This window comes from Rhea americana, unplaced genomic scaffold (genome assembly GCF_003343005.1).
Source record: "Rhea americana isolate MKP2758 unplaced genomic scaffold, rheAme1 scaffold_97, whole genome shotgun sequence".
Lineage (NCBI taxonomy): Eukaryota > Metazoa > Chordata > Aves > Rheiformes > Rheidae > Rhea > Rhea americana.
Window position 1 is genome coordinate 1,906,782 of NW_028187166.1, and position 22,986 is coordinate 1,929,767.

Below are 22,986 nucleotides of genomic sequence, written 5' to 3' on the forward strand. Positions count from 1 at the left end.
GTTACGATAGTAAATCTCAGTTGTCCCATACACATTCACTCTGAAACCAAACCCCAGTCTCGTATTGTCAGCTCTGTCCTTAATCTAAGGTACTAGAAGATATGTTTTACCCATATTTTTGTAGGTATCTTTCAGATATCAGAAATGAAAGTCCCACTGATAGTGCATGATACATTTCCTAAGAACAGAGTTTTAACTTGAGATATTCCGCTTAAAATAGCACTTCAAGGAAGTAAGATAGCTAGTTGGTTAAGAAACAAGACTAGAAGTCCAGGTGACCAAAGTTCTATTTTTAGTTCTGTAGCAAATAATTTAAAGGGAAAATGAAGATCAGAATGGCAGATCCCAATGCAGGGGCCTTACTTCGATGCTTTGTGCAATTTGTGTGGGTTTTTTCACAATGCTGGGTGCCACTCCTGGGTAAGACTATTATACCTGTGCAGCAATTATATCTTGTTCTTATCTGTAGATCTCAGAGTGTGTCTGTTTTATTATTCCCACTTTTCAGATAGGATACCTGAGACAGAGAGATGGGTCATGACTAGCTCAGGTCAACTGACAAAGGCAGAGCTGAGCTTAAAACTGTTCTTGTTTGAGSCTCATTTGCCCCTCTCCATGATGCCACAATATCACAGGGAGTTTCTGAACTCTGTTCTCTAGGCACTGTTATACCTGGGTGGCCATTGGGCCTGACTGATTCACAGTCAAGTTGTCACAGGCTGGAGCTAAATAAAGGGCTGAGCAAGGATGGCTGACTGACATGCTCRTTCAGCATGTCCACGGTCTCAGGATGGGACCATCATCTCTGACTTCCCCTTCCCCAAGTGAGGCAAGAGATAATTTGTATTTTATAGAGAGAAGAAAACACCAGACTTGGCCACTGACAAAAATCCCACCAAAGCTCCTAATATAGAAGGGTCTGGGAGGCAAGATAAAGTCCCATTGCTTTTAAATTATTCAAAAGGAAGGCAGAATCTGTGGGGTAGGCTTTTTTTTTTTTTAAACTCATCATTCTTGATGAGGAAACCTTGAACCTCAGACTTGCATTAGCCAACATTGAATGTGGATATTGTACTTAGAGCTTGCTTAGGAGCCTTTGATGCATGGAGGGATTAAATGACTTAGAGGTTGCTCATGGCCTGGAGAGCAGGCCCATAGATTATGGGCTGGAGCWGAAAGAACTGAGAAATTTGGCCCAGGAGTAGTGCAGAAACCACAGGGGTGTGATTCATCTCATGTCTACATACCCACAATTCATATTAAGCTCTCTTCTTGATCAGCAGAAGTAAGTGCTTTAAAGGCATGACTTATCTATCCTATTTTATATGTGCTTTAGGAGGAGCTGAATCACTCCCTAGGTATTTTACTTACCAGAAAGGGAGCCTTTGGATGACTAGCTCAAGTTGGAGATATCTTGGCCTACATTACTGCTGCAGTAGGCTTCCTGCCTCAGACAGCATGGAGGGGCTTGGGACAGCACTTACATCTAGGCATACAGCTGTGAATAGATGGTCTCAGGTTAGGTTTGGGGCTATCGCTTGGGTCAGCTCTCAGCAAAATTCCCTAACATAGGCAGGACCCAAGTTACCAATTTGAATGCAGCCAAAGACTCAATGGTAGGCCTGATGCAGGACAATGGCCACCTATATGGTCTAGTACTAAATGAGTCCTAATCTGACAATAGGATGGTTTGATGAACTGAAGAAACACAGTGTGTCTAAGGTGATGGTCTTGTGCCATCTCTACCCTGCTATGCCAGCATCCTCAGCAGGGAGGCCAAGTAGAGGACATGCCGTGCAGGAATTGGTCATTATCTTCCCCACTGTGGCTGAGGCGAACAGGCAGGGAGCTTGCACAGACTGTGCTTGTCCAAGGGAGCTCATCCAAACATTGAAGAGTCTCTCCATGATCTTCAACTATATTGATTTGGTTAATGCTGCCCTATTGATTTGGTTAATGCTGTGAATGGTATTTGGTATTTCCTTTTCTATTTGCTTGTTTTATTGACTGTTCTTCAAAAAAAAAATGAAGAGGGAAACCAGGCCATTACCAGCACACACAAGCCTAGTGACTAGTGTTACTCTGAAGGGTTAGGTTTGTCCTCCTAAACCTGGGGAGACAGCATGGGGGAGAATCGAAGAGGGGCAGTTTGCTCAGGAAGCATCTGAATTGTTTGCTGTAAATCTGACTCTCCCCTTTGGGCAGTGTTCRTAGGAGAAGGTTTGGCTGTGCATTCCTTGGGGCTCTGCATTCACATTTGCAACCTTCGTGTTGCACTTACAGGCTTATTTGCATGGATCAGGGCTTTGCTGCTCCTGCTCGGAGTGGCAGGAGCAAAGGGCTGACAGGCCTTTCCTGCCAATCTGTCTGTTGTTCAGATGAAGTGGTTGGAAAGTGCTCACTCTCCAGTTCCCTCTCTGGCTCAGGCGCTCTGATAAGGCATGGGTTGTCATATCTTGCCCTGGGAGCTGTTCCTCCTCCCTAACAGGCCCACTTTGCYGGCTGACGGTTAGCAGCCGGCAGTGCTTGATAAACTTATCAGACCAAAGCTGAGCCCAGTGCATGCTCAGCTCCTCCCCAGCCTCAGATTTCCCCATTCCTGGGGACTCTTTGCTCTCTGTCTGCTTTGCTGCCTCATAAGGTGAACAAAGATCACCCTTGGGCCACCAGGTCAAAATTAGCCTGAGGACCAGATTGAAAAAATGCTTGTATTTAAACTACTACTTTAAAATGAAAATTTACAGGATGTTCTCAGCATCAGTGTCCTGCTCTTTCTGCTTGAATATTATTCATGAGTTGAAATGCTGCTGGTGTCTGGTTTTTTTCTGTGTATCTACTTGTCCTGTTTCTCTGCTTGTTTGGAAGTTTAATGATTTTAATGCTGGGGTCTAAGTGTGCACGCTCGGAAGATTTCTTTCTAAGCAGTAATTTTACCAAATTAGGTTGCTTTCCTGGATTATGGTTTGCATTCGTTACTAGTATCACAGTAACATTTAGGAGTTCCAGCTGAGATCAAGGCTCCGTTGTGCAAGGCACCATATGTAAAAGATAAGGAGGGGCAGCCCGGTCCTGACTATCTTACCGTTGGAATAAACAAGTGAAAGAAAGGGAAGGGGAGAGGAGGAATTACTGTCCTCGTTTCACAGATGAGTTGCTGGGTTTCTGTGAGCTTGACGGGGAGCTGAGCAACTTCAGAAATCCAGAGCTTGACGTTTGCCCGCAGTCATACAGGAGAAGTGGCAGATCTTGAGTCGCAGTCCACGGTTGTAACCATAAGATCAGTGTGTGGCCATGGTGACTGTTACTTGAAGCATTCTAGTTCAGTAACTCCACTGCACAGATCTGCTTTTTCTTAAGTTTCATCTACCACAGAGGGATCTGAGTGATTTAACTACCCTTGAATTATTTTGGTGCAGCTTCTCTATTTTGTCTCTTCAGTGTGGACATGCTATTCCAAGGCAAAAATGGAAAAACAGCTCTGTTTTGCAGGCAGGATAATTGATTAAAAAAAAAAAAAAGTTTGTGGAGTATTTATTTTTTTCCCATATAGCTTTACAGGTCAAGTTCCTATCCCTTCTCAGGCTAGGCTCTTTAACAGCAGGGAGGAATGTTTGCCCTGCACGGGAGAACATGCTTATGCAGCCGTTTCTGGGAGACCAACTAATGCTTTCAGGTTTCCACTTGTGTTTATGGGTAGAACTAACCTGCCAGTGGCAGGGTGCACCCAACATATCTCTTTTCACCTGTGATCAGCTCTGTGCAGCGCTGGGGGAATGACCTGCTGGGAGGTGAAGGGACTCTCCTTTTGTTATCGGTGAAAATGCTTTCTCAAGAAGCTGGGGGGGGAAGAGCAACAGGACTCAGCAAATAAATTCTTTATCCAATATGTCATTAACCCAACTGGAGCCTAATTCTTCTCTGTCTTTCCCATCGTTTCCTTCTCTCTTGCCAGCACGCACGACAACTTCAGAGAGTTTTGGCTTTGCTGGTGTTTCACGATGTGTAGGTGTACACAACCTGATGGTAAGCTCCGGTATAATGCCATGCTAGCCAGGAGTACGCCTTCTCTTCCTGCAGGTGTCCTGTGGCTCTGTCTTCATTGAGAAAAGAAATATCTATCTTAAGTCTCAACTTAAATCTGTTCTTGATCATAATATTTGTGGGCTGGTGCTCTCAGTGTCTGAAAGCTGTCTGGAAGACACAGGCATCTCTCTCTTTCTGACAGCTGCCCAGAGGGATAACTTTGCATGTCCCTCATTTGCTAAACAAAACAGCCCAAAGACCAGGATTTTCTATCCCCTACGATAAAGGAATGAAGGTGTRAAGCGGACTGGGGAAATGCAAGGTCTAGGGAGGACTCAGAGAGAGGCAATAACAATCAGCTCTTTCTTCAGCCACAAAGATTAGTTGAGATTTTGCTTTTTGTTATCTGTTTCCTTGATTGACTGGCCAGAATGTTTTTGATGCAGGGGGAGATGGTGGGAAAGGTGTTATTTTCAGAACAGTCAGGACTGGGCAGAATTTGCATGTTTGGAGAGCAAGGGCAGGGGTGTTTGTTTGAATTTAGTGAGACCAACAGCCTGATCCTGACAGGTACTGAGCGTCTTTGTGTAGCTGTTTTACGGGTTCAGCAACTCCTAGGGTCAGATTAGGTTTGAGGCAGAGTTGAGACCTTTGTAACACTGCATGCAAAGCTGGGCTCTATGCTAGCAGCAGGCCTGCCCCATGGTTGGCCCAGTGTTTGGAGCCAAAGGCTCTCACCCAGCCTGGAGTGGTGTAGTATGGATAAAACCAGATCTGCTTCCTTCCTGTCTTCTTCATATATATTTCCAGAGTTTCAAGCAGCWCAGCTGAAAGCCCAGGCTCCTGGCAGAGAGCAGAGCACTGGGAATGAGGTGCTAAACGCCTGGCAGGGGGCTTGGAACAGCTGCCTTGCCCTGCAGTCCTGTTGGGGAAGCCCAGCACAAGGGGGCTGTTACATTACAGCAGAGCACACTGTTTTCACAGGGGCTGTTTCTCAGGATCTTTCACTTAACATGTTCCTGTTCTCTTGCCCCTGGGCAAGTTGGGACCCTCCCTGTATGACAGCAGGTTTCCTTGTAGTGAAAGCCCAAGCTGGGGTCTCTCCAACCTCTTCTTCAGAAGATGGCTCTCTCTTAGGAGGGATTGCATGCAAACAAGGAGCTAGTTCTCCTCTGGGCTGCTGACATCCCTGTACCTATGAAATCTCCTTGGTTATTATATCTGAGAGGCTTAAAAATGCAGGGAGAACCCAGGAGCATGAAAACCAGATCCAACTGAAAAAGGTGGGAGGTCCTCTGAATAGAAACAGAAGGTCTAAGAAGCGATAGGGCTCAGGGAAGAAGGAGGTAGGCAGTATTACCAGGTGGTCTGAATGTGGCACCTTATTACTCTTAGGGGAAGAAACTACACTGCCTCAGCACACAGCTTGACAAGTGAATTTGCTCTTTGTTCCTTCTCAAGTCCCCTTCTAGCTTTTGCATTACTGTCTTGCTAGAGCTTTTGCCAGCTGGCCGGCTTCCATGGCCCCTGTTCCTGGAGATATGCTCCTAGAGCCAGTGGGAGTGGGTCAACCTGGCCTCTTCTGGCTGCTTTGGCCTCAGATGTGTTCTGAGCGTGGCTCTGCAGCAGCGCATTGCCTAGGATCACCTGCTGTATTTCTTTACTTACGGCCCATCTGTCTAAAGCAATCCTTACATCTCCTGGGGATGTGTTCACAGGGCTCCCACAAGTATAAGAGTAAGGCTGTCACTGCCTGCTCCAGGATAAGAGCTCTTCAGTAATCTCTAGGCTCAGTGACCGGGAGAGTGGTGAAAGCAGCTCCCTTCTCTGCTTGCCTGAGGTCCTGGGGAAATAAATGACAGGACTGGGCTGGTTTGCTCTTTGTAACAAGGGAGAAGCAAGCTGTAGGAGCACAGCCTTAGGGTGGCCCCATTCCAGGCCATGACTCCTCTGTCTCATGGAAATGCAAAGATAGCAATGGAAATCTAATGGATACAGTAGCCCTTGTTCAGCAGGCTCAGCTGATTTGTTTTTATGAGTGATTTTACAAGCRATCTTGCCATGGTGCTGATCAGCTTGTGTCAGCAGTTCCCTCAAGAATGGCCAGATTTGGGGAGCTTCAAATGAGAGTCAGGAACACCTGCTGTCCCCAAGACACAGACAGGGAAGTATGTGTTGATATGCCTGTGTGTTTTGGGGCTGGAGGGCATTAGCTACTGGGCAGTTCAGATGCTGACATGCTCTTTGAATATTTTTGTTTGCAGATTTTTGGACGGCAAGGGAAATAATAAACACAGTTTTAMTTTTTGGCAGCAGTTTTAATAAGCTGAAATGCCTTTACCGTGAGCAAGCTTTGTGCATGTGTATGTGCRGGATCATGTGTGCACCTGATGTCACAGTCAGAATTTGGTGACCAGTTCCTCAAGCCTAGGTTTTCCTCAAGTTGTACATCTTCCATGTACACCTTTCTTGGAGTCCTTGCCCTGACCACGTTCTGCCATGACCCAGTATAGGGCAGCACAGTTTTAACAAGGGGACTTCAGTAACACCATCCCTTGGGCACACAGTCCCATGGTGTTTGATGGGGTTGTAGTTGCACAGCCCTATCTTGCTCTGAAGAATTGACTTCTGCCTGTTTGGGGCTCTGCACATATCTGCCTCTGAAGATGAATGTCCTCTGATCGCAGCCTTTATGAATGAGGTTCGTGGGGTGTTCTGTAGCCAATAGGCTCCTGGTCCCCACTTTTCTTCTAGTCACCCCACTTTTTTTTTTTTTTTTTTTTTTTTTTTTTTCCTTTTTTTTTTTTTTTTTTTTTTTTTTTTTTTTTTTTTCACTTCCAAGCTTTTGACCATATTTCTTTATGGGAACTCTGTTCTGCACGTGAATTTCCGTCTTGGATTTCCACTTGTGCATGTCAAAGCCTCAAGGCAAGAAGCCATTGTATAAGATAGTGCTGTATTTTCTCCCTTCTCCTTTTCTCCTTCCATCCCCACTGCCTGCGTCTCCAGAGCTAATTACAAGCCTTTCTTAAAATGGATGTTTTTTATATGCAGTGCTTCGTGTTAGTTCAGTTACTGAGAGGAAACAGATTTACCGGATAAATCCCAGCAGGCCTGTACATGTTGCCACTGTCTGATATATTGCAATAAAAATATACATTAAAATAAGTATAAATACATATTTACAGTGTACAAGGAAAAGCCAGGAGTACAGATACTGTTTTGAGTTTCCAGAGTGCATATTAATGACTAACAACKTAGGTACAGGATAAAAACAGGGGCAAGTTTAGGTCTTAATCTGCAGTTGAGAAAATGGCTTTGGATTTACAGCATTGTAACTGAAGATAGGAGCAGACCTCTTTTCTCCTGGCAGTAAATGAATTCTCTGTTTGTACCGTTTCTTTCTTGCCTGTGATGGCAGCTTTCCTTCTTAAGCTTTTGAAGTGAACTGATTAGTGCCACAGCCTGTTTTCCAGGCCAGTTCCTGCTCATGTCATGGTCCGATGGTGTGTTCAGGGGGGTTGTAGTCAGGGAGTGGTCTGTCCAGTGCTACAACGCCCTACTTACCTGAAAGCACTTGTCTTATTAATGCTATAATAACACTTTGCCCTTCCTCTGAAGATTTCAAGGGACTCTACAAACCTGAGTGGATGACTGTGTCACCAGGTGTGGTGGAGAAATAAAAGCCCAGAGCAGTACAGTGTCTTACCAAGGGCTGTATAGTAAGAACATAGCAGAATTGAGAGAGAAACTAGCTCTTTATTTACTTCAGCCTCTAAACCTGGAAGAAGGCGGAAGTACCACTGCTCTGTTTGTCTAATATTGTAAGGTATTCACATATTATGCTGGTGTGTAYAGGCTAGATCACTTCCTCCTTTAAAAGAGTGACGGGAAAGCATAACTTTCTGGCCCTAGACATCAATATTCAAGGGCCATTCCTAACCATGCAGTGACACACAGTTTCTCGAGACAGATCTAAGCTGGTATGTCCAGCATGCAGTGAAATATCATGGGACATACCAGCTTGGGTTCCCAGAGCAGCCAGTCTCACTCACATGGTACTGAGACACAGAACTTAATAGCTTATGCCTTGTGCACTGGCCTGGCTTTTTCTGGAGCTCACTTGGTTGCCACTAATCCAAAGATCTCTGCAGTACTATGTGGATGAGGAATGTATTCAGAGACCCCTGTTATCAGCTAGGGGAGCATCTGAGGAGCTATTTTCTTCAGTATTTTCCTCCTACTCCAAGCTAAAAATACAACCCTGTTAATTTGTCACCTGATCACAGTACATGCTCTGTTGAAAGAAAATGTCTTTAGGTGTTTGTTGCCAGAATTTATGACCTGGGCAAGTCTCTGCAAAAGTCGTCTCCAGGTTGAACACAGCTCGCTGAATGCAATCTATCTGCATGCCCTGGCCTTATCTTCCTAACCATCAAAGCAGAACATGGTTAAGGCACCAGCTTGGCACAGATTTTTGGTGCCATGAGTCCGGGAGTTCCCACCTCCTTACCAGTCAATCTGATGAATTGAACTCTGCACACGGTGTAAATTCAGAGCGGTAGTGACCTTGGAGCAATTCCTCTGGATTTGCACTTGAGCAGGTGATGTCAGATCTGGCCCGGTATCTGCTGCAATTAAAAAGTGAGAGCTGCCCCTAGATCCTTTGCCACATACCGGGATGTGCAAGATCCTGGGTAGGTGCCTGATCACCAAAGCCAATGACATGGCTTTACCAGTCCCTAGGAGAATGCAGCAATATGACCTTAGTGAGTTGGGCAGCCCCGTGCCAGATGGAGACTCTACTTCCCTGGAGCATGCACTGGCAATGGGAGCTCCAGTAAAGACCTGGRGAAGTCCCTCATTTGAGATTGTGTTGGGTCTCTCGGTGCCTCCGTAGATCCACCTTGCGCTGGAAGCCCTTAGCACAGAGCTCACAGCTGAAGGGCTTGAAGCCGGTGTGCTTACGGCTGTGGGTGATGAGATTGGAGCTCTGGCTGAAGGCTTTGCCACATACCTGGCATTTGTGGGGCTTCTCGCCTGCAGGGCAGAGGAAACAGTAAGAAATATGTTAGCAGATGAGAGAAGGGAGTACATGGGCACTTTTGCCCAGTCAAACATCTCTCTATGCAGGAACTGTGTAAACGTGATGGACTTGGATTTGCTTTTATTTATTGYGAACACTTTGTTTCTCACCAGTGTGGATATAAGTGTGTTTCTTCATATCTGACTTCTGGTGGAAGCGCTTGCCACAGTACTGGCAGGGATAAGGTCGCGTGTCTGAATGGATCAGAAGGTGAGTGGACAGAGTAGAGGAACGTTTGAATGTCTTCCCGCACATCTTGCACTCAAAGCTTCTCTCCTGTTAGGGAAAGAAAATTGTGGGGTGTCAGCCTGTGGCTGCAGGACATGTGACAGAGTCCATAAAGTGTTAAAGCATTGAGAATAGTAGGCTTGATAAGCAAATCAGCTCATGGACTGATGTGCTAAGTACAGTACAAAGAGAATGAAAGGAGCATTACTTAGGCAAATGGCTTATGTCTTGTGGTCCAAACTCCTGTACCTTGTAGGAGAAGTTGAGGCACGGAAGAACCAATAGCAAAAATTGTTCCCTCCCATCCAAGAAATTCTCAAAGACAGTCTGAGATTTGTGAAACCAGAGATCTATTATCTGTGGTYGACAGAGCTCCTATCRCTGTCATTGGGTGATGCAGGARAGCCATTACATTTGTCATYTAAGAAATGCTGCTTCTCTTGTAAYGCAATAAATAACAGCTAAGGTCCAAGCACGCTTAAGCTTTGGAGAACAGGTTCTCTGGAAGGAGGTTACCCACCTGGGAGTGAATGTTGGTGTGCTGCTCCAGGCTTACYGCGTGTCCAAAGGTTTTGCCGCATACTTCGCAAGCAAAGGGCCGGGTCCCACTATGAGACCTTCGGACATGGACCTCCAGTCCATGGGGAGTGGAAAATACCTGAAAAAGAGTAACCTGGCAGTGATTTTCCATGAGGCAGCTGTGTCTCCATCTCTGTTTTCAGTCCCTTCCCTTTATTTGACTTCCCTCTCATGGGCCATATGAACAGCATCATTCTCCAGTGAGGGGAATGAGCGGGTACTTGTTTCCAGCCAGATGCCTTGTGCTTTGATGTAACCCAGTGATACACTTATGCACATAATGAAAGTCACCCCAGGCCCTCCACAGCCCCAGGGCTCCCCTCTGTAACACACCTTGTTGCACTTCACACAGTGGTAGGTCTCCATGTCTGAGGAGTAATGCGTGCTGTAATCTAAAGGAGGCTCAGCACTTGGAAGGAGGTGGCTTCCATACAGGCTAACAGGGCGCTCCAAGAGGACTGACTGCATAGTGGAAGACATCTGTCGGTAGCTGTATGGCGAATGGAAGGCATCCCAAGAAAAGCCGGTTTTATAGAAGGTAGGAGTGCYTGTCGCATTAGTGCAGTCTTTGATCTGCAGCCCTGGGATGGCCATCTCTGAGTTTGTAAAGGAGAGGGAGAAGTGAGTGTCATGTCATTGCCTGCAAGCGGGCACAAGTGCAAAGGTGTCCCAACCACCTTATCCTTATGTAATGTCCTGTTTGACCTTGGGAAGGCATCAGTTACTCTTTATTCTTTGATTCAATCCYTACACAAAGTTTGTTTGATTTCAGTCTCAAGAAATTTTAAGGGAGAGGGGATGCTAAGGGAATACTAACCCCTACTAGGTTTACTTCATGCAATGCTTGAACAAGTGTCATGTGGACACCCACTTTCATCTTTATAGSATAGAATTGTGTTAGTCTATGAGGTCTGAGGGCTCACTCATCGGTTACTTATAGTCACAGCCTTCAGGGACATGCTGATCTAGAGCACAATTGTAGAGAGAAGTACAGAATGCTGTTCATGAGCTCTGCCTGGGACAAGTCTGATGATCAGTGTCAAAATAAGAACTGTCATTTACCGAAAATCTAGACCCAGTCCTCAGGGCTCCACAGGCCAACCTAAACCCAACCTCTTTTTTGATTCTGGTTTTGAGTAGCTGACCTGTAGCTGAAGGGCCTGGCACCATCCTGCTCAGATATTGTGCAGGAATACTTTCTTCTTTCAGTTCAGAAGGGTCCTTTTCTTGCTTTGTAACTAGGCATTCTAGGTCCTGTCTCTTGTTGTCCTCTGGTGTCTTGTCTGCTATTGCTGTAATCACAGTAGTGTCATAGTTAGTTTATTCTATCTGATAAAAGAAGAGTCTATTAAGGGGGTTTGTGTACACATGTGYGAACTCATGCCTGGATATATATGTGTCTGTGCACAGTTCCCTGAGTCAGAACCTCAGTGCAGAGGTTGATACCCTATCTAGTCAAAGCAAATCAATCCTAGAGGTCACATGCCTTTAAGAAGCATTTCCCCATTTAATATGATTTTCATTTATGAATGTAACTAGCAATCATTAACTTACTAACCTCCCCACCCCTCCTATCAGATAGTACAGAATTATTAAGCTGAATTTATGGACAGCCAAGTAGGAAAGCACAGCGAGGAGGTAACTGCTTACACAGTTGCAAAGGTGACAACAGAGCCTAATTGCCTCCTGTCCACACTCGCATTTCTCCTTGCTTGTCCCAACCCTGAAGCAGACCAGCCAGCACTTGCTAGCAGTAGGCTTTATAGTAAGAGTCTGAAATGGACAGAGGTCCAGTATATGTGCCTTCTTTCTGCCTGTGCGTGGAGATGCGACTGGGGCTGCTGGAGGACAGTGGCCATCTGTCCAAACGCTCTTGTGTTCCAGAGGGACACTGCAAATGRCCAACAGACGATGGGAGGGATTGAAATTAAAATGTCATCTCTTTTCTTCTTTAATCAAAGTTACCATAGGGCTGGACTCTAATTCCATAGTCAGGGCCAGAACAAAGGGTCAGTTGATTCTACATTTGAATAAAGCAAATTTGAATGGGGCTCRAAGGAAGATAAGTGCCCCGGCCTTCTGTTGCATGGATGACTGAGGGTGCAAAAATGCGAGCCGGGAGGGGGACAGCAGGCATAGGCAGAAGGAAGGCTGGTTTGTGTTAATATAGCACATAGCAGCTGGCCCCTCATGTCTGTGTGCCGAGACTCCTTTCACAATCAGTGTTAGGGTATCACTAGTATTGTGTTGCTCTAGCTGTAAGCTTCCTTGCAAGTCATCAGGAGACAGTGGTAACACACAGAGGTAGAGAGGAAGATGTCAGTCCGGAGAGCGTATGGGCAGTGAGCATAGCAAGCTAGAGATGGAGGTGGCAGAGCTGTGAGTTTGTAGAAGGCTGACAACCAAAGTGCAAGCATTTTTCCCGCTATTAGTTGCCTGAAGTTGGCTATCTTTCCCAAATATAAGTGAACAACTGCACACAGTAATCTTATATCCTGAGTCTTGAGGGAGTCCTGGGGGAGGTGGGAATCGACAATTAGAGTTAGAACTGAGAGAAAGCAGAACAGCACCAGTTTCCATGCAGGTGGAGACCTGGCCATCAGAAWTCATGTGCTCATCCAGGATTTCCAGTGCCTGTGTGTGCCCAGAGTGCTCCAGTGCAGTGAAGCGTCACTACACTGTCTCTGCAATCACTAAAGCCACAACCCAAGAGGAAACAAAGGGAGGATGTAAATTCAGTTTCAAGGTGACAGTAGGGATTTGGTCTGGGGAGCGAGGGAAAGAGGGCACGCAATGGGGGGCATCAGTTTGTCCTTAGACTGACATCCCTGTGTGGAAGCCCTAAGTTGCTCTTTAACTCATTAATCCTGCTCCCTTAGCTTGCCTATTGAACTATTTATTTGCCTGGGTGTATTCTTACAAGCCCAATGGATGGATTGACTCACCAGTGGAGGGAGAGGTTACTGGATCCCATGTGAATGTAGGCAGGTCATCTTCCACAAAGCGGTGCTGATGATAGGTGTGAGCCTTTTTGCTCTTCACCAAGAAGGAACGTGGCATTTTCCWTTCACTGCCTGGGCAGAAACACAGAATAACTGCAGGTAAATCTCTGTGGTTCGTGGAGTAATTTCTCACTTGTTCTCCTCACAACCTCAGCTCTGTATGCAGCAGTGATGAGAAATAAAACCCTTCTGCTGAGGAAACATATAATTCATCTGAAGGGTCCCTCCACCCAGTCAAAGGCAAGGAAGTGGCTGCTGGAGTTTAGGCACTTGATGGATCTCAACTCTGGGGAAAACTCAGCTGTGGAGGGGGTTAAGAGAAAAAACTTATTGCAAGATATTCTTTGACACTGAAGGTAGAGATGGGACTGCGGATTACAGTGTACTCCATTTAAAAAAAAAAAAAAAAAAAAAAAGCTCACGATCTACCTCTAGGTTGAGGCAAAGCATTAACAATATCTTTATATTATAGGAGAAGCAGGCACGCTTAAGTGAGTGACATGCTATAGACCAAAAATGTTTCCATGGCAGAGAGACACTAGAACCCAGGATGTCTCTCTTGTTCTCTGCTCTGGTTACGGGACAGGGTGCACGTCCAGCATTATCATCCATGAGAGGACAACACAGCGGGGAGAACTGGGTAGAGATCATCCAGTCACCCCTTTGAGAGAGGCCTTTCCTAGTGTTTGTACTGTAACTAGAAGAAAGCCATCCCAAGCCATGACATGGGCTTTTTTGTAAAGTTGCTACACACATTATTATAGAAACAACATATATAAAAGGGGAGATGCAATGAAAAATTCCAGCAGCCTTAATGTGTGGTGGATTTCCTTCTTGTTGGACACATCTTGAATATTTTGTATTCTGGCTGACAAACAACAGAGCAGAGGCAAAGCAGAAGTGTTAAGTGAGAGAGGTTACCTTTTGGATCTGACTCAAATATCACAGACCGTTGAAATGACGGGTTAGGAACAAACATAAAATGCTGAAATTTAATCATACAAAATTCTCTTGCAATGCATCTGGTTATCTTTAGTACCCAGAACCCAGCCCGCCCTGTGCGCGCTCCCCATAGCTAGCAACTGTTCTCATGCAGACAGCATGACAGCAGGCTCAGTGCTATGCATGGTGGTATCAGCTGGTGCATTATTTGCATACCTATTTGCATTTTCTTCTGTAATTGTTTGGGATAATGGAACTAAAAGCAAATCTTATTTTATTTTGTATGATTAGTCAACAGCAAGTCCTGGCTCTCTGCTGATGGGCAAGTCTGTTACTAAGCTTTGGTTTCTTCCTTGGGAGCAGTTGAAGTGTACTGTACTTATTTATTAAGAAAGAATGTAATTTGCACCTGTTAAATAGGAGTGATCTGAAAGGTCTGTGTAAGACAGGGTAGAGCAGCGCAGGCTCCTGGAATCCCAAACAGTGAGAGACAGAGAAGATTTCAACTGGCTTCTCTTTAGGGTTCAAAAGCCCCTGCACTTACCTCCATATACTAAATACAATTACATAGCCCAGTGGTGTTTTGCTTTAMGGTCCAAGGGCCAGATTTGCAATGGTGCTAAGGCTGCAAGTATGTGTACACTAGAGTTTACACAGTAAAATCTAGTGTGGACAGGCAAATTCCTTAGCCTTGCTGTTTTCAGTGGGAGTCAGGTGCTCAGCAGCCTCAGTGCTTTTAGAAACCCCATTAGAAGATATCTGCCTTTATAAATCTGACACAGGATTCCCGCTATTTAATATACCACTTCAAGGATAGACCTTGGTGTCTGTAACTATTTTTTCTCTTGAAATGACTCACCTGTTCTTCATTATTTTCCAAGAAATTTGCATGCGACTTGAGATAAATATGAGAAAAGAGAGGCCAAGACCAGATTTGTTAATTTAAAGTTAGAAAGAGGACATARTAGTACTGGGTTGGAACCAGAAGTATATGCACATGAGAGAAGGGACCCTGAATCACATTTCTGCATTTACTTTCCTGTAAATGAGGTTCCTTCTAAGGATCGTGAAGTGTGTGTCTGCCTGGTGTAAGGCTGTGCGTGCAGAAATACTCCTAGCTTTGTACAAACCCAGGAGCTTTCTGAAACCGATAAAACCCCGTCAGTAGTGTGCTTCCCTTAGCCGAATGTGCCTCGGCTCTTAGCAGAACTGCTTAGCTTCGAGCGCGCAGCAGGAGCGTTCGAATCGCGCACTGGAGCCGCGCTGTGCAATATAACCGGACCTCGAGGTAGAGCCCTGCCGCAAGCCCTGGATACATGGAGTTTCCAGCCGTGTCAAAGGGATTTTCCTGTGTGGTGGACAGAACTGTGCCCACAGTGGAGGACATTTGTACCAGCAGGCTTGAGATAGCTGATTTATCTGGCTGAATTTCCCTGGGCTTCCTGCACAGTGGAGAARGAGGCTCCTCCAGCAGGTAGCTGAAGGTAGGGCGAAAGCAGGCACCCTGCAGTGCCTTCCAAGGAGTCACTCTCTCTCCGCTGCCTAGAGGATGCTCACGACATTTGCCAGCCAGTTGGGCTGGATGAATTAGAGACCTGGAAGCCGGTGGTGTGAGCAGACTTGCACTATTGGTGGTAGTACTGGTGGTAGTATTGGTGGTAGATGCACAAGCAATGGGATTTTTCTGGGTGTGTTTGCCCCAGCATAAGTAAAAGTCAAATTTGGCCCAGTATCTTGCCTGTACTGAGCACTGYGATCTTTAATGCACTACTGAACGTTACAAAAGGAAGTCACTTCCCCCACCCCATTTTATAGAGAAAACAGGAACTGGGAGCCCAAAGCGTAGTTAATTAACAACTGCATTGGACTGTGTTTGTGATTCACACAACCAAGTTAGAGGAAAACTAGAAGCACAGATTGTGAGAGAAAAATACTCTCTCTCCTTGAAACTCRGATTATCAGTAGCAAGTGATCAGCTGCTTCTAATAGCTAACTATAGTTCACAGAGAAAGTAGTGCTACAGCAAACAGACCCTGCTACAGCCGAAAAAATCACTGAAGCTCCCAAGAAAATTTAGCTTCAACCTTTGCTAAACCCCCCCCCCCCCCGAAATCTCTTCCTTCCAATTCCTTTGGCAGTGGTTTCTAACCTGACTGGCAGCTGCACGAGCAAGTTCCTTGCTTGGGCAGACTGCCTGCCCAAAATGCAACTATCTTGGCATTTGGTGGATCCAGCACAGAATATAAAATCAGTATCCAGCTAGAACTGACGCTTGTGTGCTGTTAATGTAGCTGTATAATAATGTTGTAGTAGTCTAAGAAAAAGATAGGCAAAAGAACTCCAGGTAAAGAGGCTGCTCTGCTGTTTTGGTTTGCGGTACAGAGGAAAGCCTACATTTTCAGAAGTGGCTGGGGATGTTTGGGGTACTTGAACTTCTGGGTGCCTAATTTGAAGCATCTTAAAGAGGTTTATTTTACCAATTACAATTTCGCTAGTCAGGTTAGAAAGTGTATGCGGTATAGCATGTTCCCCTCGCGCCCCGTGATGCTCTCTGGAGTGAAGTGGTGTCGGAACACAGAAGGCATTGCAAAAACTCCAAGGAAAAGGGTTTTTGTAGGAGGTGCTTTCTGACTTCAGGATCCTAATTTCATTCAATTCTATGTTCCTTAYGAAGCCCTGACTCCCGCGTCAGTGCATGGGAATTCGTAGTTCCCAAAAATACAGAATCAGGCCCTTGTTACAATTTTGAAGAAATCGGTATTCTCGCTGAATTAGATTTGGGGAGCTTTTCTTTAAATGGTTCCTTCAGTGACGGGATTCATAACAAGAAATAGTGAATTTGGGAACAGGTGTTTGCAGGACTGTACTGCACTGAATTGGGAACCTAATTTGCAACATACGTTCCTTTCTAAACCCGACCTTCAGTTTCCTCTAAGCTCTGCTAAGTTCAGATAGCCCTATTTTCAAATTTACACGGTTAATTGTAGAGATAAAAACTTTTTTCCCCACTACCCTCAGAGGAAATACTTAATCATTTTTTTAGTTTACAATTGATATATATCTTCATATGAGTTCATCTATTAATAAAGTCTTAGGCTGTAAGAGGCTTATTTCCTTCCCACAGCTTCATTTGTATTTTAATCTTAATATCGYATTTTCTGCTCTTTCTGGTAAAAATAAAGTTACCAAAAATAAAGAATAGTTTGTCCTTTAGAAGTCTATACTTAGCCAGAGGTTTTCTGGGCTTCTGACTTTTTAAATATAAAGTCATATTCAAAAAGAATTTAAATTATTTATGACAAAATTAATCCTGTCTTCACTAGTCCAACCTTACAGCACTGTATGTACTTGGAGCAAGTAATTTGAATTTTTTTCTAGTGGAAAAATTAGCAGAACATTTTTCATTCTTGTGGTAAGACTGGGCAAATGGATGTTATACCAGCATTAACAAACTATAGTGATATTTTTGTCCAAGAAGTGGAATGGAGATGCTTGTACATCTATGTTGTATCAAAAAAAAAAAAAAAAAAAAAAAAAAAAAGTTTAGAATGTAATCGCAGCCTCATTTAGGAACTTCATTTAGCACCTAGTGAAGTCAGGAATGCCACTGACTTTAGCAAGCTTTGCCTTGGGCTTCCAAGGATAAACAGACCTATATGGCACCTTCTAACAAATCCTATATCCCTTTAATGTATGCACTTGCTGGGTGAGCTTGTAAATCATTTGTTTTCCTGCTTGATGCACTGAATCAATCTGGTGGTATATAAGAGGCATCTATAAATAGCTAATTCCATATGCTAAAAATTATGTTACGGTAATGAGCATATTCTTAGAAAGGATGAAAAAAAAATTATAGGTTTGAAGCAAAAACCCTGAGCAGGAGAGACTAAATTCTCAGCTAGTAAAATTGGCACACATTAATTGATGTCAGTAGAGCTGTGCCATTTTCTGAGTTTAAAGACCTACCTTTGTAAAACAGCAATTAAAAGAAAAAATATAGTATGTCCTCAGAGCTTAGGAACAAAGTCTGCATCTGGAAACTGTTYGTGCTGCATGGAGCTTGCTGGGACCCTTGTGTCTCACAGCATTGTCACATCTTTTCTATTTTGTTCTACTATTATCTTTTTTATATGTGCATATGTGCAATGTGAAATAAGTATATGTTACACAGTTGTAAAAGGTCTGACCGCTTGRTTGAAGTAAACCATTATAAAGCAATCCTCAGGACAAGTGACTTAAGCAGGGGAATATGCTATGTATTTGCAAACACAAGCAAAGAATATAAAAAAAAACTTATAAAAATATATCAAAGGAATGAATTAAACAATTACATTAAAAGTGTTTAGAAGAATAAATAAATCACCTGTTTGGGGGACTTTGCTTTACAGGATTCGCCTTGAAATCTCCCCAGACAAGCCCCAGCGAGACGCCTTCTTCTCTCTGGACTCCTTCTTCCACTTTTTCACTTAGTCGCTGTCTGCTGAAATAGACACTTCTCCTTTTTTCTCTCTCTGTTTTTTTTTGCCCCTGTTCCCCTCCCTGATTTTTCAATCAGATTATTTGTGTCAAAATCTGGCGGTGAAGAAACAGCCAATAGAGAAGCAGAGCCCAGAAAGTATTTGCTTATCAAAACTTTCCAGGACTTTGAAAACTTGAAGAGAATTCACGATGCCCAGCTCTGAACCCCCAGGGTAGCACCCTTAGCTCTCTGGGGCACCTTGGCTTTCTGCAGGAATACTCTTCGGTCATATTGACAAAGAGCATGACACAGGGAAATAATGTACCATGCAGGCATTTGTTATTTTGTTGTTTCTTAAAACGAATGAACGAAAGAAAAAGAATAGCTCTTAAGAAACCTTTATTTTTACACACATTCATCTACGCTTCATATCTTTCACAAACAGACACACCATCTGTCCCACATACACACACTCACACACTTCAGTCTCATAAACAAAACCATCTAGCACATATGCACAAAATTATTTTATTCTAGAAGGTATCTTTTATCTCTCCAATTTCCATGGAAAAAATGAATAAATACTTGCATAGTAATACCTGAAAAGGTGTATGTTAATCAGCCTCCTTTTTCTTAGGCGAATGTATGTGCAATCCATAAATATTTTACATTTTGCTCCATCTATATACAGCTGTATATAGGATATAAATATAGAATTAAGAAAGCTCATTAAGCAAGCTCATTAACAAGCATCTTTCCAAAAAACTCTTCCAGTCAAGAGCAATAATGAGAATTTGCACTTCTATCACTTACTTGCAAAAAGGTTTGAAAATGGGTTTGCAAATGTGAAATAATTGACTGCAAAACGCCCTGTGAACACAGGGTGTAAAAAGGGTGGATAAAGCAGAGGTAAAATGACTTTTCCCAGATCACCTGGTAGGTCTCCACCAGAAATGGGAACAGGAGCTGGAAGGTCTGAAAAAAGCAGTGATTTTCTTTTGAGAATCATTGACATAACCCTTATTTGGGGGAAAAACAAGAAGAGCTGATCTTCCCAGATACTTGCCCCCCCCMAAAAAAAGCTATTCCTGGATTTCACCTATTCTTTCTGATTTTCAGTTTTTCTGACTGCATACGCCTAGTGGCACGTGCACTTTGTGTCCTTGGTCATCCCCTCCTGCACTAACAGCATACTCTGTGCTGGGTAGGATGTGAAATAGCAAAATTACCTTCCTAGAAGTTTATAATTTAAGATGGATATAAGTGTAAATATCCAGCTGTGGAGTACCAAGTATTGTGCGCTGCCATCAGAGAAATGCCTTTATATCATGGAGTTTTTCTGTTCATTGTGAGCCATCAAATGCATTTTGCTGTTTTCTGCAGTCAGTTGCATGAAGCCAGGATTCCGCGGGAACCCTTTTCTCACCATAGCTCAGGATGGAGAAGGCACCAGGAAGCAGTAACTTTTTTTTCTGCCACGCGACAAGATGRGTTGTAGGGTGGTGGTCCCCCAGCGGAGCAGACGCGGTCCAGGGACACTGGAGATTGCGCTGCGGAGGTGCTCTGGGCGGGCGGCGGCGCCGGGCCCGCTGCCCTTAGCGCTCTCTACTGGGACAGCCACAAGTCACAGGTTTTGCTGTCGYGCCCTGCACGGACGCGGCATTACCCAACGGCACCGGACAGGCTGTGCAATGGGCTTTGATGCAACTCGGAGATAGCAGTGTAGATTTCACCCAGATTGGGAAAGATTCAGATTTTGATCTTAACCCATCTGTCATTTACTRAACATAATTAATTCTTGTTGTTTATAAAGCAAACAATCCCTCTTCCTTTCCCCCCTTCCTCCTCCCCTCCTTATTTATCTAGCTGGGTTTTGCATGAAAGAAGCGTTCCCAAAGCATTGTGCTAGCAAGCTGATTTGCATCCTCTTAAACACAGCCATTTGAAGGATTACATTTCCCACTGCAAAAACAAGCATTGTAACCGAAAACCAAGATGTATATTGCAGCTTCAGGGTTTCATATGAAGAAAGCTAAAAGAATTAAACAAAACAGGAAAATGACAAGCTGCTGAAAGGACTGAGATGTTATTTCATGATACATTGGAGCCAGCTTCTGCCAGCCCCCATGAGCACAGACTTCCCATTGCCATAAAGTGGAAATGGCTGCAGTATCTGGCTCTTGCATTAGAGATGGGAAAAGCAAGTCAGCCACACAAGAGCCCTACAAAAAACTAGCTATGCAAAAAATCTAGTAACAGGCTCAGGAAAACCTCCCCAGCTAGCTTATCTCAGAGGTGTTCCAAAGTCCTTTGGAGAAGGAAGATGACTACATCTGTTAGTTTCAGTAAACTATGGGTAGAGGCAAGTACAAATAAAATATCTGTATCAGTTGATTTGTTGCCCCAAGTAGCCATCATCTCCAAAAGCACAGATAATTGCATACACACCGATAATTAAGATAATGGGCAGAGCTATTCTCTTTTATGACTGTTGTGATTTTCACTACCACAGAACACCCCAAAAGAGATGGGAATACTGTCRTACTCAGTACAGCACACGCTATATAAGCCATATACATGGCACATACATACATGCTGGGATATGCCTAGCCTTATAGTAAGGATAGATGTTGCAGTGTAAACATCAGAGATAAATAACAGGAGAAAGGGAGGATCCATCCTTGCTGATGACACAGCAGCCTGAGTCGTCTTCACTCCAGCATCTCTGCAGGTTATTTGTCTCAGGTTACCACACCTCAAGGAGAGCAAAGCTGCTCTGCTCACCTTAGTGCCACAGTCACTCTTGAATCACCAAGACTTCTAGTTGCACAAAGGATCCCTGTYGTGGGGAAATTTGGGCTCTCTTACCTTCTATTCTCACCTCCAYGTGGCTGGCAAAAGCCCGGGACAGACACCTCCTGCCCAGCCTGTTTGTCTCAGCTTCCATTTCCCCTTTTCCCCCTTTATTTTTTCTCTGGAGTTCCTAAGGGGCAAAGAGCTGCAGAACAGCAGAGCAGTCAGGGAAGCCATCACATTGGCTTGCTATGTTCTTACTCTTTGCTAGATTCCTGTTTATGGCTCCCGTTAAACTTGCCACTTTGCCTCTTTGCTGCAATTAATAGCAAAAGGTGATCTGAAGAAAAAAAAACCTGGGTACTGGACACAGAATATTGCGCTAGAAGGACGCAATATTGTCATTCTTATTTTATATTCTTCTTAACTGTTATTATTTTTCCCTGTTCCATCTTCTTGTTTCAGGGGTCAGCAGAGAGAGAGCCATGGAGGGCTTATTTGGGCTCACAGAGGCATATGCCAGCCCAGACCCACAAGGGCCGGGGTGGATGAAGGGCGAGTTCTGCCTCCAGCTGAGAACTATTTAATTTTGTGCATTGCTGCGGGGTCTTCATGCATGTCATATGCTCTAGTGCATCCTGATGAGTACACTAAATAAACTGTTAAATGTGTAACTCAGTAAGAATAAACCGGTTAATTATAACACATCACATCAATTCTAATTCAGCCTTCTTTCCTTTCAAATATAGCAGCAACTGCCTCCTTTAGCATCCATGTTTTCCTTTGTCAATTTTAATGTTAAYGGTAATTATATCACCTTAAATAACAAAACTAATTGCTTCCAGTTCTTTTCTGAAGCTCATCCTAATTTCCGCTCTTTTCTGTGGCAGATTAAATAAACAYGTCTTCTGTACAGCAGGAAAAAAATACCATCACTCAGTCCAGATTGTAATAAATATTAATTGTAACGCACCAGGCAGGACTAGATTAAAAACGTGCTCACACCAAGCAGCTCTATTTCATCCAGAAGCAGGATGCCCTATTGCAGGCGCAACATGAAGGGGACTATCTCAGGCCTGCAGGGATGAGCGCCGTGAAACGGACTTGCTAATGCCGCGGAAGTTAAAAACCAACAGACACTTCTCCGACAGGGCTCTAATCTGCTTTTATTTTTTTTTTCATACCTACTTTCTACCCAGCAAATCTCATGTCCCTGCTCCCACTAGCATCTGAGAAGAATTCATATGGATTAAAGAATTAGATCAGCAGTTTGCAAACACGAGCCAGCGCAGCACCGCTGAACTCCCCCTGCTTGGGGGATGAGAAACGCCAGGACCCCACTGATGCGGAGATCGAAGCGCTGAGCCGAGGAGCAGTTGCGTGGCGTACAAAACCGCAGGCTGCCGAGCCTTCCCGCCGGTAACTTCCAGTCTTCTYCCCTAAACTCTGTGTTTTCCACGGGGGAAAAACAGACTTCATCAAAAAGAAAAGTTATAGTTGCTGCATTTCAGAGAAAATAAATTAGAAAACGATCCTTGCCCGCGGTTTGCACGTGAGCGAAGAAGTCACGCAGGGCTCCTTCCCGGTGTACGTGGAAGATCGGTGTGAACGGGAGGGAGGACCGGAGGGGCCGCGGGCAGGGGCGCTGCCAGGGCGGGCGCCTCCGGGCCTCAGCCGCCGCTCGCGTCCCGCGCACTCGTGAAGGCGGGCGCGCGTGTGCGTGGGGGTCGTTCGGCACGGCGAAGGCGGCTCCCACGCGCCTCGCGCGACCCCCGGGCTGCCCGGAGCAGCGGGGAGGGGGGGCACTGCCGAGCCCGCGGCCACGCTTGGGGCGCCCGGGACGGGCACCGCGCACCGGGCCGCAAGGGAAGGGG

At 44.7% G+C, this 22,986-nt stretch overlaps 2 protein-coding genes and 2 long non-coding RNA genes across 11 annotated transcripts in view; 2 read left to right on the forward strand and 2 right to left on the reverse strand.

Annotated features, from left to right (window-relative positions):
* Positions 1–22,397, forward strand: part of LOC146584150 (uncharacterized) — a 26,028-nt gene extending 3,631 nt beyond the window's left edge. For 2 of the 5 annotated variants that reach the window (XR_014898258.1, XM_085325318.1), the window contains exon 4: positions 21,578–21,882. Coding sequence is in view for 1 of the 5 variants with exons in the window: in XM_085325318.1 (XP_085181444.1) it covers positions 21,578–21,699 (122 nt within the window). In the remaining 4 variants the exon portion in view is untranslated. Of the gene's footprint in view, positions 1–9,222; positions 9,320–18,248; positions 18,926–21,577; positions 21,883–22,311 lie in introns of those variants that run through there. The other 3 variants (XR_014898261.1, XR_014898260.1, XR_014898259.1) reach the window with 3 other exon arrangements.
* On the forward strand, positions 3,854–6,845 carry LOC146584151 (uncharacterized). The gene is made up of 2 exons (XR_014898264.1): positions 3,854–4,023; positions 6,112–6,845. It is a non-coding gene; the product is annotated as an uncharacterized LOC146584151 (long non-coding RNA).
* On the reverse strand, positions 6,970–18,291 carry GFI1B (growth factor independent 1B transcriptional repressor). Of its 4 annotated transcripts, XR_014898256.1 has the most exons (9): positions 18,224–18,291; positions 12,862–12,990; positions 11,062–11,208; positions 10,250–10,512; positions 9,858–9,995; positions 9,220–9,385; positions 8,789–9,063; positions 8,079–8,651; positions 6,970–7,789 (listed from the first exon to the last, which is right to left on the reverse strand). XR_014898256.1 is itself a non-coding variant. In XM_085325317.1 (7 exons), exons 2-7 carry the CDS (start codon positions 12,974–12,976, stop codon positions 8,885–8,887), a joined length of 1,008 nt encoding a protein of 335 aa, XP_085181443.1. In that variant the 5' UTR covers positions 12,977–12,990; positions 18,224–18,291; the 3' UTR covers positions 8,074–8,884. The 4 variants fall into 4 exon arrangements, 1 of the variants encoding a protein (XP_085181443.1); XR_014898257.1 differs by having other exon boundaries at positions 6,970–7,098; positions 8,537–9,063; XR_014898255.1 differs by having other exon boundaries at positions 8,079–9,063.
* Positions 22,259–22,980, reverse strand: LOC146584153 (uncharacterized). The gene is made up of 2 exons (XR_014898263.1): positions 22,652–22,980; positions 22,259–22,558 (listed from the first exon to the last, which is right to left on the reverse strand). It is a non-coding gene; the product is annotated as an uncharacterized LOC146584153 (long non-coding RNA).
* Between the last annotated feature and the right edge of the window lie 6 nt (positions 22,981–22,986).